General features: G+C 55.6%; 2 protein-coding genes across 2 annotated transcripts; one reads left to right on the forward strand and one right to left on the reverse strand.

Annotated features, from left to right (window-relative positions):
- The first annotated feature begins 5,304 nt into the window (after positions 1-5,304).
- Positions 5,305-7,409, forward strand: TNNC2 (troponin C2, fast skeletal type). Its single transcript, XM_004586078.2, has 6 exons — positions 5,305-5,471; positions 6,231-6,282; positions 6,416-6,559; positions 6,659-6,773; positions 6,899-7,035; positions 7,238-7,409. Exons 1-6 carry the CDS (start codon positions 5,334-5,336, stop codon positions 7,267-7,269), a joined length of 618 nt encoding a protein of 205 aa, XP_004586135.2. The 5' UTR covers positions 5,305-5,333; the 3' UTR covers positions 7,270-7,409.
- A 2,503-nt stretch (positions 7,410-9,912) lies between these two features.
- On the reverse strand, positions 9,913-12,961 carry UBE2C (ubiquitin conjugating enzyme E2 C). The gene is made up of 6 exons (XM_004585858.4): positions 12,740-12,961; positions 12,390-12,417; positions 11,876-11,962; positions 10,615-10,819; positions 10,457-10,516; positions 9,913-10,161 (listed from the first exon to the last, which is right to left on the reverse strand). Exons 1-6 carry the CDS (start codon positions 12,841-12,843, stop codon positions 10,103-10,105), a joined length of 543 nt encoding a protein of 180 aa, XP_004585915.1. The 5' UTR covers positions 12,844-12,961; the 3' UTR covers positions 9,913-10,102.
- Between the last annotated feature and the right edge of the window lie 48 nt (positions 12,962-13,009).

The following is a 13,009-nucleotide window of genomic DNA, read 5'->3' on the forward strand; positions in this document are numbered from 1 at the left end:
GGAATCTGGGATTTAAACTCAAGTGATTTATTTCAAACTTCTCACTAGCCTTCATGCAGCTTACAGTCAGAGTGTTAAGCAAAAAACAAAAAAACAAAGAAAGAAACAAACAAACAAAATCCTTCATTCATTTAACATTTATTTACCACCCACAGACACAGGCTTGTCCACAGTTATATGCCTCCCAAGTCTGGGTATGAAGCTGGTGTTTATAAACCATGGGCTGGGTGGGGCATGTCAAGTACCACCTCGGATATCCATAATCCCATATCAAGTGTGTGTTCAAATCCTGCTTCCTGGGCCCTACACGGTGGCCTAGTGGCTAAAGTTCTCACCTTGAACTCGCTGGAATCCCATATGGGTGCCGGTTCTAATCCTGGTGGCCCCACTTCCCATCCAGCTCCCTGCTTGTGGTCTGGGAAAGCAGTTGAGGACGGCCCAAAGGCTTGGGACCCTGCACCCATGCGGGAAACCTGGAGGGAGTTCCTGGCTCCTGGCTTCGAATTGGCGCAGACCGGCTGTTGCGCTCACTTGGGGAGTGAATCATTGGATGGAAGGTCTTCCTCTCTGTCTCTCCTCCTCTCTGTACATCTGACTTTGCAAAAAAAGAAAAAAATCTTAAAAATTCTGCATCCTGTCAAAGCACCTGGCGTGGCAGTGGATGATGAGTGGAGTGCGTGAGCCCCGACCACACGCATGAAGTTCCAGGCTCCCGGTTTCAGCCTGGCCCAGCTCTGGCTTTTGCAAGCATTTGGGGGAATGAATCAGCAAATGGAAGACTTCTGTATCACACTGCCTTTCAGCTGGTGAGAATAAACAAATCTCGAAAGAATCATCTCAGTAATACTACTAGGAAAACTAAGCCATGCCTGGTGCAATGGCTCAATTAACTAATCTTTCCCTTTCAAGTGCATTCCATATGGGCATCAGTTCGTGTCCTGGCTGCCCCACTTCTCTTCCAGTTTCCTGCTTTTGGCTTGGGAAAGCAGTCGAGGCCGGCCCAAAGCTTTGGGACCCTGCACTCACAAGGGAGAACCAGAAGAAGCTGCTGGCTCCCGGCCAAGATAGGCTTAGCTCCGGCCATTGCAGCCACTTGGGGAGAACCAGCGGATGGAAGATCTTTGTCTCTCCTTCTCTCTGTAAATGTACTTTCCAATAAAAGTAAATGCATGTTTTTATTTTTTAATGAAGCCATGGTTGTCAGAGGAGAGGGTTCCTCAGAGATCTGGGGGAGGGGTCCCTCAGGAGCCAGGGGGAAGGGGTGATACTGGATCATAAGGAGTTGCACCAAGGAGAGCCCTTTTTATTTTTAAGTTTCAAAAAGGTTATCTATTTTAAAAGCAGAGGAAGAGAGAGTAAGAGAGAGAGGAACCAAGAGAAAACCCTTCCTCTGGTCCATTTTGCAAGAGCACTACGACAGCCCAGCAGGATCCGGGAGCCATGCGTTCTGTCTATACCTCTCAAATATCTGGACCATTGTCTGCTGCTTTCCTGGATGAATCCTCACACATGCAGAAGTGGGACTGGCCTTGTGCCCTAGTGGTAGAAGTTGCCGCTTGCAACACAGGCATCCCATACGGGTGCTGCTTGAGACCTGGCTGGTTCACTTCTTCTTCTTTTTTTTAATTTAATTTTATTTTTAGTGTTGTTTACATAGTTGAGAAGGATGTATGCCCATGTGGGTCACTGGTTAGTTTGAGGATGGTTGAGGTTGGGGGGAGGAGGGTGAGACAAATGTTTCCAATTTTTTTCATGTGTCTACAGGGAAGGTAAGAAAGGAGGGGATTGCTCCTTGCAGCCAAACTACATTAGCACCTGGGGATGGGGGACAGTCATTTGATGTCATCTTAGAGATCTTGATGCAGGGAAGAATGTTACAAAGGTGTTACTTGAGTGACTTTGATAGTTCTCAAACATTCTCGGTTTCATTGCTCCAGGATTGAGAAAATCTTCCCAAGGTCTATTGATTGACAAAGGCTATTTTAGGGGTCCAGCATGATAGCACAGCGGTTGAAGTCCTCGCCTTGAATGCGCCAGGATCCCATAAGGGTGCTGGTTCTAATCCTGGCAGCCCCACTTCCCATCCAGCTCCCTGCTTGTGTCCTGGGAAAGCAGACAAGGATGGCCCAAAGCCTTGGGACCCTGCACATGCGGGAAACCTGGAGGAGGTTCCTGGCTCCTGGCTTCAGATTGGCACAGCTCCAGCAGTTGTGGCCATTGGAGAGTGAATTGATGGACTGAAGATCGTCCTCTTTGTCTCTCTTCCTCTCTGTATATCCAATTTTCTAATAAAAATATTAAAAAAAAAAAAAGTCCACCTTAGTGCATCCAGACACTTGCTGCCAAAGCTTGACCAGAAGAGTTGTTCGACCTGTTCTGCTTTCCATCCTATGAGTAGGCACTTGACTGGCCTAACTGAGCTGGCCATTGTGTTCCCTGTGTGCATCTGGTCATGCTGCCCACTGCACAGGCCTCAGCAACTGAGGAGGTCCAGTCCTGATACATGCACTCCAAGCTCAGGCTAGACAACCTGTGGTTTTCCCTGTGGCCGGAGATATCTGGAGTTTAAGTCCAGATATCTAGTTGGAGAATCCTCAAGAAACCTCACCTGGAGTGATCAGGAACCAGACCTGTCTCTCGTGTGCACCAGCTAGTGGGGGTCAAGTTCAGTCTGTCACCCGCATCAGCCTATGCACACACCGGTGAATGCAGTTACTTGTTCAGTTCTATCCCCAGCCCCATCTCCCATGCAAACTGATGGGTGTTGTGGCTTAGCCCAAACCAGATTGTCACAAAATCAGCCCTTGCACACACCAGTGGGAACTGTGGCTAGCTGAGACAACTCCCAAAACCTCCCAATAGGCCTGCCCCTAGTTCTGGATCCTGTGCATGATGGGATGTGTAGCCTGGCCTGTGCCATATCCCATCTGATTCTAGTACACACCCATGGGTGCTGTGACTTGGCTGCTCCTCTTCAAATCCTGCTCCCTGCCCATGTGCCTGGGAAAGCAGCAGAGGAGGGCCCATGTGCTTGAGCCCTGCACCCTTGTGGGAGACCCAGAGGAGGCTCTGTTGCGGCTAGCTGAGCCGGCATAGTAGGTATGGCGAATGTCCGAGTGAAAAGCACCGACACACGGAGACCGTGATGGTGGTAGAAGTGCTGGGAGCCGTCTGCTCCTAAGCCTCTTTATTACCATATTATATCCTCCTTTCCCCCAAGCCCATTAACAGGACAATAGGATGCCAATGAGTCTGCAAACGCTAGGCACGATTCCTGAGTGCTCAGCTAAAGGCATGTAAATCTGCTCCTCAGCCCACAACAAGCCTCTGGGTTCCTGGCCTGGCCCAGCCTCTGCCATGGTAGGTATTTGGGAAGTGAACCAGTGGATGAAAGATCTCTTTCTGTCTTTTCTCTGCCTCTCTGTCACTGTGATTTTTCAAATAAATAAATCTTTAAAAGAAAAAAAGCAGCAGAGGATGGCCCGAGGACTTTCTATACCAAGAAGTCTGGCCGTCATCCATTTCCCTGAACAATTGAAAGAACAACTTATGAACAAGTGATTGCTGAGGGATCCACTCATTCTGGTCTAAAGGGAACAAAGCTTCCCCGGGCATCCGAACTGAAATCCGCTGGGTATCACCCCTTTGCCCTGTGTGTGGCTCAGGGGAAGCCTTATTTAGGCTGGTCTGGCTCTGCCAAGCTCTCCTTGGAATGTGTCTGCTTAGTGGGAGGGGTGGCCCAGCTGTCACTGTCCATCTGCCCTCCGTGGAGTCCAGCCCTACGTCCTGGCCCCACACCTTGCCCTCGGTTATCTCAGTCTTTTGGGGAGATTTCTGTCTGCATGGGTGTGTGACTGGGAGCCTATCAACTCCCAAGCATTCAACCTGGACTCTCAGGGTGGGCTGACTTCAGACTCAACATGCCCACCCCTACACTGTAGATGAACAACTGAGCTCCCCTAAACACTTTTTTTAAAAGATCTATTTAGGGGGCCTGGTGGCACCCTAGTAGCTAAAGTCCTAGTCTTGCATGCGCTGGGATCCCATATGGGCACTGGTTTGTATCCTGGCTGCTCCACTTCCCATCCAGCTCCCTGCTTATAGCCTGGGAAAGCAATGGAGGATGACCCAAAGCCTTGGAACCCTGCACCCACGTGGGAGACCCAGAGGAAGCTCCCGGCTTCAGATCGACTCAGCTCTGCTCATTGTAGCCACTCCCCCAAATCAGCAAATCACAGATACTCTCCTGGAGGAGGTCACTCTGAGAGAGAACTTGGGGCTTTTGATGCTTATTTCTTTTTCTGGCACACCTTCTGTGCTCCTCCACCCCTCTGGACAGTGCTCTTTCCAGATGGGCTCCTTGAGGCTCCTCCCCAGTGGGGATGCATAAGAATCACTACCATGACGCTAGGCTTCTATGATTCATGACTCATTCCCTGTCCAAAGGGGATAATAATAGCGGCTATCTCATGGGATGCACCCTGGATGAGATCATGAAGTTGCCAGGCTTAGCCCAGTGTGGAGTATATCCTGGAGGATGCCTAACCACCATGGTCCCCTCCTGTGCCCTGCCCCTTCCTGTAGGCCAACGACAGAGCACTGCACTTGCTAAGCATCAACCCTAGGGGTCTGGACCAAGCAGACAACTTACATCCAAGCTCCCTTTGGCCATGGTCTGTCTGAGGGAGGACATGCCTGTACCTCTGTCACGGTTGAGGCTCTGAGCAGCAGCTCTACCTGCCCAGGGTCACACAGCCTGCAGAGAGCCCTTCCACCATGTAGCCCCACTTGTCACAGAGCACCCTCATCTTCTTGGAGCCAGTGTGTTTCCTGGGGCAGGGTGGAGGGTGAAGGTGGGGGTGGGAGCTCTAAGGCAGCCGAGCAGGGCGGGCTCTCCTCCCAAGAATCTGGGACGTCAAGGCCTGCCACCTGCTCAGAGGCTTAAATTTCTCTGCAAGGGCCCTTGGCTAAATTAGGTAATGGGCTAGGATGCTGAGAGGGGTGGGGCTTGCTGACCCCAGGATCTGATTGGGCAGGGGACCCAGTCCTGGGGAGCAGGGAGGTGGGAAGACAGGATGCCCCTACAAATGCCAGGGGGCTGGAACAGGCCTCTGCATCTTCGCGTGGTGGAGTGCAGGAGAGGCGGCCCACGGCAGGGGAGGCCCAGTAATCAGCAACCATGGTAAGGACATCTGTCCTCTTTTGAGGTAGATAAGGGTGTTCTGTGGGGGTAGGGACTTGGATGTTTAATGGGGGACAAGGAAGTTCCACGGGAATTCTGGGAGGGAGGACCTTTGCCTTCTCTCAGCCAGGAAGGGCTGGCTGTTCTAGGGATGGGTCCTGCCCACCTCAGAAGTTTCCAGCAGTCACAGAGCAGCGAGGGGTCTTATCTTGTCTCCCTTTCCGTGGAGATGGGGTCCCTGCAGGGCTGCAGTGAAAGCCTTCCTAGAAAAGGTCTACAGCCAACTCAGGTGCGGGGACCCGAGGATGACGGGAAGAGGCAGAATATGCAAACCAGAGTCGGGGGACCCCCACCCCCCACCTTCCCAAGAGGGGCTTGATTCGGAGTTGGCATTTTCCCCTGAGATTTTCCTCTTCAAGGAGTAACTGGACCCCAGAAGCCACCTGCTGCTGCCCATGCCCAGCTAAAAATAGCTTGCCCTCCTGGCACAGCGCGAAGAGGAGGGCAAGCCAGAAGAGGGGGAGAGAGAGGAGGCTTGGGGCCAGCAGCTGCAGAACTCCTTGGCCATCTTACCCCCTCTGCACTGTCAGCCTCAGACTAGAGCCCCTGGCCCAATGGCCCCAGTGTCTGGGCTGTGTCTGGGCTCAGTGCTCAGTACCTTTGTGTTTCGTTATTCTTGCTTTGGGTGTAACAAGCTTCATCAGGAAGTGGGGCAGGCACCTGGCAAAACTCTTTCCCACCTCTCATTCTATCTCATTCCCCAAGGCTGTGCCTTGGGTGCTATGGGACGTGCCCAAGGTCCCTAGGGGTGGTGAGGGAGTGGTGGGCCTGAGCTGGACCGCCCACAGGTACTGACAAATGAAGACCTAGGGCACAGCTTGTATCTCCTCTCCTGTTCTTAAACCCGGACGGGTGCTGTGGAGACACACAGGTGCGCTGGGCTTGTGATGGTTCCTGCAGGTGAGCAGGAAGAGGGTGCTGCGGGGGGTGCTGAGACCCAAGGGAGAGGGGCTGCCCCTTTTGGTGCTGACTTGGGTGTCTCCTGCAGACGGACCAGCAGGCTGAGGCCCGGTCCTACCTCAGCGAGGAGATGATTGCGGGTGAGTTGGGGCGTGGGGGGGTGGGTGTCGGTGTGGTGTCGGGTGGATGAGTGTGGTGGGGAGAGGGACATGGCTGGCTCTGGATGTGAGCCAGTCCGGCCAGCCCCAAAACCTCTGCTCTCCCGCCCTGCAGAGTTCAAGGCCGCTTTTGACATGTTTGACGCTGATGGCGGCGGCGACATCAGCGTCAAGGAGTTGGGTACCGTCATGAGGATGCTGGGCCAGACGCCCACCAAAGAGGAGTTGGACGCCATCATCGAGGAGGTGGACGAGGATGGTGAGTGGGTGTGCTGCGCCACAGCCCCGCCGGGGAGGGTCCGCGAGGGAAGGGTGGGGCCCCGGGGGCGCGCTCAGTGCCTCCCCCGCGCCCCCCCAGGCAGCGGCACCATTGACTTTGAGGAGTTCTTGGTCATGATGGTGCGCCAGATGAAAGAGGACGCCAAGGGCAAGAGCGAGGAGGAGCTGGCCGAGTGCTTCCGCATCTTTGACAGGTGCGTGGCCACGGTGTCCCGGGGGATGCTGGGCTTTTCCAGCCGGGCCTGGGCTGGGAAGGGAAGAGTGGCTGGAGGAGGGGTGGGGGAGGTGGCAGCTGACCCTTGAGCCATGGGCCCTGCAGGAACGCCGATGGCTACATCGACGCAGAGGAGCTGGCCGAGATTTTCAGGGCCTCTGGGGAGCACGTGACGGATGAGGAAATCGAGTCCCTAATGAAGGACGGGGACAAGAACAACGACGGCCGCATCGACTTCGACGGTGAGAGCCTCGGGACCCACGCTTGGTCCAGGCTGTGACTGTGCATGGCCTGGTCAGGGTTGGGTGTGGCCTGCTCAGGGTTGGGTGTGGCCTGGTCAGGGTTGGGTGTGGCCTGCTCAGGGTTGGGCGTGGCCTGGTCGGGGCTGGGCGTGGTCCGGAGCAGGTGCAGCGCTCCAGCCCTGACTTTCTTGCTTGCCTGCAGAGTTCCTGAAGATGATGGAGGGCGTGCAATAAAGCAGCGATCTCCGCCTTCGCTCTGCCGGCTCGTTCCCCGCCCCACGACGGGGATGCGGCTCCTTCTGACTCCGTGTCTGGAAGGAATAAAAAAACAAACGTTGTCAAGCTTGTGGCCTGAGTGAGGGGACCTTCTGGCCGGGCGCGGCGCTCTGGGCGGGCTACTAGGTCGCGACCAACAGATCTAAGAGAGCCGGCGGCGGCAGCAGCTTGGAGATGCGTGGCGATTGCGCCTGGCGCTCAGGGAAAGCAGCCACGCGGGACGGGAGGGACTTGGAGCTGTCAGGCCGAGCGGGCGAACCGCGGACGGTGCCTAGAAGGCGTACCAGGGGAAAAGGGATGAAGCACTCTACCTTCCACACCACCGAGTGTTCCGGAATCTCTGGGCCATGGTGTCCATCCAGCCCAGGCTGCGTGATTTCTGCGGAATCCCCCCCAGTGCTGGACAGTGGTCCTAGCCCTGGTAGGGAAGGTGGAGGCTCTGATCTCATCACCCTGGATCCCGGCCTCCACTGGCTCAGCCAAGGGTCAGCAGCGTGGACATCTGACCCAGCCCCTCTCTGGGCAGAGCTTCCAGAATCAACTCCAGCTCCCTTCCTCGCTGCAGCCATTCCAGACTGGGTCTTGGGCAGCGTTTTTCAGTCTCTGCCTGAGCTGAGGTGCTGAGGAGCTCCACAAGGCCCAGCTCGGTCACTGTCCCTTCCCACCCCTGTTGATCCCTGCCTCTGCAGGCTGCAGGTCTGGCTCCCTTGGCTTCCTCCACAACTCAGTTCTGTATGGCAGGTGTCAACATATGGCTAATCAAGGGTAGTGGTTGTTGAGTCAGGCCTGTGAGTTTAAACCCTTCCTGCCTTGATAAGCTCAGTACCTCAGTTTTCCCATCCATGAAATGGGGATAATGATTATACTTAGCTCACTAGGACAAGGTAGTATGTGCAAAGTGCTTAGAAGGGTGCCAGGCACATAGCAAGCTGCCACCAGCACTGTCATCGTCCATGAAACAGACCTGGTGTTTCACTCATTGCTCCTGCCTTCCCTCTTCCATCAGGTGTGTCTCTCCTTTGTCCCACTAACATAGCTCCCAGCTTGAAAGTTGCAAGGGCAGTGCTTGGAACTGCTGTGCCCCAGGCCATGCACAAGGTTGTGCGCATCCCCATTTCACAGCTGAGGAAACAGACCTGTGCCTTCATCCCTCCAGGGTCACCACCCTGGCTGCTAAGAGAAGCAGTGATCCACCTGTGTCCTCCCCACCCACATGATGGCCTGCAAGTCTTTTGTCTTTGGTTTCAGGTTCATTTTTTTTTTAAAGGATTTTTTTTTTATTGGAAAGATAGGCAGAGGAGGAAAGATCTTCCATCTGCTGATTCACTCCCAAAGTGGCTGTAACAGCTGGAGCTGAGCCGAGTCCAGATCCTCTTCTGGGTCTCCCACATGGGTGCAGGGTCCCAAGGCTTTGGGCCATCCTTGACTGCTAGGCTATTGCGCTGGGCCCATTTACTTTGTTTGAAAGAGTGACAGGGAGAGAGGGGTTTTGCATCCACCAGTTCCCTCCCCAAATGGCTGCAACAGCCTAGGCAGGGCCAGGCTGAAGCCAGGAGCACCACCTGTCAGTATCCAGCTGAAGCCAGTGCTGTGGGAAGTGCCACAGGTGTGGCAATGTTGCTCTCAGTGTCTCCCAAAGAGACAACAGGGATATCTCTTGGGAGCTGTTTAGGACGGGAACCCCACGCCCTGTCCCAGACTAACAGAATTTGTACTAAACAAAAAAAATCAAAGCTGAAGCTATTTCCACAGTAGCCTGAGCCGGGCCTTGCCGAAGCCAGGAGCATGGACTTAGACTCAAGCACTTGAGCATGGGCTGCAAGGGGTCCCAGGCATCTTGTCTACTGTGCCAAACTCCACCCTCAGATGCAAGATCCTGAGTGGATTGGCAAGTCCATTAGACTGAGAGAAAGCACGGCTCAGACAAGTTGTAATTCCAGACCCGGTGACCCTAACTTTTCACCCCACTGCAGGGGTGCACCCTGCTGTCCGCCCCCTTAGCCCTCAAGTGCTTGCTGGCAAAGCAATTGACCTGAGTGGGAACTGAGGCAGAGCCCCAGGGAATGCTGGGACAAGCCTGGGTACTGCCTACCTTCCAAATCTTTCTGAAAACCCGGGTGGGTCCGTCACTTCCATTTGCTCTTCTCCCTGTGGGGACCCAGCTGCCCTGCTCCGCACAGGTTATTACCTCCCAAAGGCTCAGTGGAAAATTGGGCGGAGATGACTGTGCCCCCTTGGAGTGTGGGGCTGCTTGAGGGCGTGGGTCCTGGGACTGACAGGTAACCAGGTAACTCGAGCCTACTCTCAGGCCATGCTGGTCAGCTCTCCAGCTTCACCTACAACATTGCTGGAACAGCTCCCACACTCACGGACATTCCTGGAGGCCACGGTCACTCCATAGAAACAGACCCTGCCGCTGACAACCATTTCGCACACTGATGCAGCAGTGACAATACCCAAGTCCATGCACGGCTTGGACTTACAACCTGTCACCTGCTGCCACCCCCGTGCAGGGGTGCAGGGTGCTAGCCCAGAGGGCAAGACCACCCACACCCTGCAGACCCCCGAGTCCCTCCAACCCCAGGGAACTGCAAAGCAGCAATTTGTACAAAAACAATCAAAAACATATTTATTTAATATACATCACGAGAACTAAAAACAAGACTTAATTTAAAAAAAGATCACAGCTCAGGAGACGGAGTCCAATACAGAAACCAAGGAAAGGACAGATGTTGCGAGCAGAGACTGACAACGATGACGGTGACAGCACAGGAGTGTGGAGGGCCTGGGATCAGGGGTCTTGGCTGGAGACCTGCTTGGAGTACGTTTCCTGCAGGTACTTCTTAAAAGCTGGAAGAGAATAGGCAGGTCCATGGTAAAGTGGTGGGAGGGGGCAGCTCAGAACGGAGGCTGCGGGGAGGGGGGTGAGGGGGTGGCCCCAGCACTGCAGAACCTCCCCCCCTGCTGCCTATCCAGGAGCGCCCCTCTACCACCCCCTCCCCCTCTCCTCAAGTTTGGGAGGAGTCAGTTTCCCTTTTATTTCTACAGCCAGCGGAAGCACCAAGGCAGAGGTCAAGTTGACCTTCCACCTGCCGGACCCTGACCCAGGGAAGGGTCATGGTGGGATGGTGGACAGGGGCCCCACCTGTGGGGTTCTTCCAGAGCTCAGCGGCGTGTGTGTTCAGAGGGCTTTCGATGTTGGGTTCTGTGGGAACGCAGAGGAAGAGGCAGGTGAACGGCTGGCTGGGGAGTCTGGCGGCTCCCCGGACGCCTGGGCACAGGGATGCAGGGGGCCGAGCTTACCTCCTAGCAGGCTCTGGATGGACAGCAGAATGGTCCTGACGTCATAGAGTGCAGACCACTTGTCCTTCAGGATGTCCAGGCAGATGTTGCCCTGGGTGTCCACGTTGGGGTGGTAGCAGGGTGTGAGAAACTTCACCGTGGGCGCGTTGTAAGGGTAGCCACTGGGGAACTCCAGGGAAAGCTTATACCTCAGGTCTTCATACACCTGGCATTTGGAGGAAAGCCAGCAGTGGTAAGGGACTCTGGTCTGAAGGCTGTGAACTGGCATCCCAAGGGGTTCCCAGTCAGAGTACTGGGTTGGGATGGGCATTGGGGCACAGCAGGATCAGCCACCAGGTGGGATAGTTGCACCCTCACAGAAGAGTGCTGTTGTAGCTGGATCCAGCTTTTGGTCCCTGAGAGACGGTGAGTGATGGTCCAAGTCCTTAGGCACCCTGCTGGTGGCATGGGGGACCTGATGGAGTTCTGGGCTCCTGGTTTTGACCTGCTGCAGCCATTTGAGAAAAAGAACCAGTGGGTGGCTGATCTGTAGTCATTCCCTCTTTTAGACATGTGAATCGTGAAAGCAGTGGAGGATGGTTCAAGCCCCTGTACCTGTGGTGGGGTCCGCAGGAAGCTCCTGGCTTTGAACTAACCCAGCTCTGGCCATTGTAGCCACTTGGAGAGTGAACCAAGGGATGTAAGATCTTTTTCAAGTTAAATGAGCCAGGTCAGAGAAGGGTGAGAAGCGGTGACATTTCCACTGGCTGCTTCCCTCCCCAGTTAGCCCTCACAGTTGGGACAGGGACTGGGCCAGGTCCAAGCCAGCAGCCTGGAATTCCATCTGGCTCCCAAGTACTTGGGCCATCATATGTTGCCTTAGGAGGAGGCTGGATGGGAAATAGCTGGGGCTCAGACTGATGCTAACAAGGGATGAGGGTGTCCCAAGTGGCAACTTTGTAACCAGCAGTGCCCCAGCACCTGCTCAGACAGGAACGGGCGGCCATGGGGAGGAGCCTGGAGCTCCACTCCTGCTGCTGATCCAAGTCCTGACTCAGTTCAAGTCCTCATCGCCTGACCCCTCCCAGGCAATCTAAGACAGGTGGCTCTCCTTAAACTCATCTCCCGGAGGGAGAACAACAAGGCCCAGGGTGCATGGCCGGCAACTGCCTTGCGCAGCTAACAGCTTGGCACAAACCCAGCATTTGAGTTTCACTGGCCACGGCTGCCTAGCCTCGGCTGGCAAAGTCCCTGTCACCCGGCGCCACAATCCCATACTCACTGTGCCAGCTGCTCCGTGGATGGTCCCGATCCATTTGAAGAGGTTGTCTGACTCGGGGAAGGCAGAAATGCCCTTGTCACCAGACATCTGTAGGAGACAGGACTGGCTGGGTTGTAGAGTTCCCTTCTGGGCAGGGCAAAGCCCCTCCCTGATCTCATCACACTCCGGCTAAGGGAGAGGCTGGCTAGAGGGCGCAGGGCAGGTTGAGGGAGCGCTGTGCCGGTTAGGAATTCAGGTAACCAGTGTGGGCATGGAAGGACTCGCGTGGACATGCAAGCTTCAGCAGAACAGGTTGGTGGGTGGCGAAGGTCTCATGAGATTTTGGGACCGAGTTGCAGGAGGGAGGAGAGAATCCCACAAGTTGAGGTGGGAACGTGGGTCTCTCCCAGAAGAGGACAAATTACACTCAGCTGTTCTACCTCAGGCCCAGTCAAGGGGGCGCAGAGGGGGGAAGGAGGCTACCGGGACCTGGGTGGGAGGGACAAGGTGGCCCAAACGGGCGCTAGTCACTCACCATGAGGGTCATTAGCTCCTGCTGTAGCCTGAAAAAGAGAGCATTCCGCGTCGGCCAGGGGTGCGGGGGACGCCGCCCTCCCTCCCGAGGCCGGTCCCGGCTCGGGGTTTACTCGGCAGTTTCCTCTACCGGATCCCAGGAGTCCTCCAGCCCCACCGATCCCTCTGCCTGGGTCTCCTGAGCTCAGGAGGTGGGGGTGTCGGAAGTCTCTGCCCTCAGTCCCACATGGCGCCAGGGGCGTCCGTCGTCCGACGCCCCTCACCACCCAGTCCAGCGGACGGGGGTCTCCCCAGTCTCCCCCATGCCCACGGCAGTCCGGGGCCGGCGAATGTCACCTCCGCTCCGCTCACCTCTTGCCCACCGGGCCCCGCGCGGCGCCCCCGCTGGGCTCGGCTCCCTTGCGGGCGGCGGCAGCAACGCTGGCGGCTGCTGGATCCCGATTTTGCGAAGCCATTCGGTCGGCGTACCGGGAAGAGGAAACAGCTTGGAGAACAAGACGGTAACTGCAGGATGCCGGCCCACCTGCCCGCGTTTGAATTGTAACCCTCGGGCGGCACAGGCCAATCAGCGACTCGCTTGGGTTTGATCCAGCCAATGGAGCGCGCAGGAGCTCTCTGTCA

Source organism: Ochotona princeps, chromosome 22 (assembly GCF_030435755.1).
Source record: "Ochotona princeps isolate mOchPri1 chromosome 22, mOchPri1.hap1, whole genome shotgun sequence".
Taxonomy (NCBI): Eukaryota; Metazoa; Chordata; class Mammalia; order Lagomorpha; family Ochotonidae; genus Ochotona; species Ochotona princeps.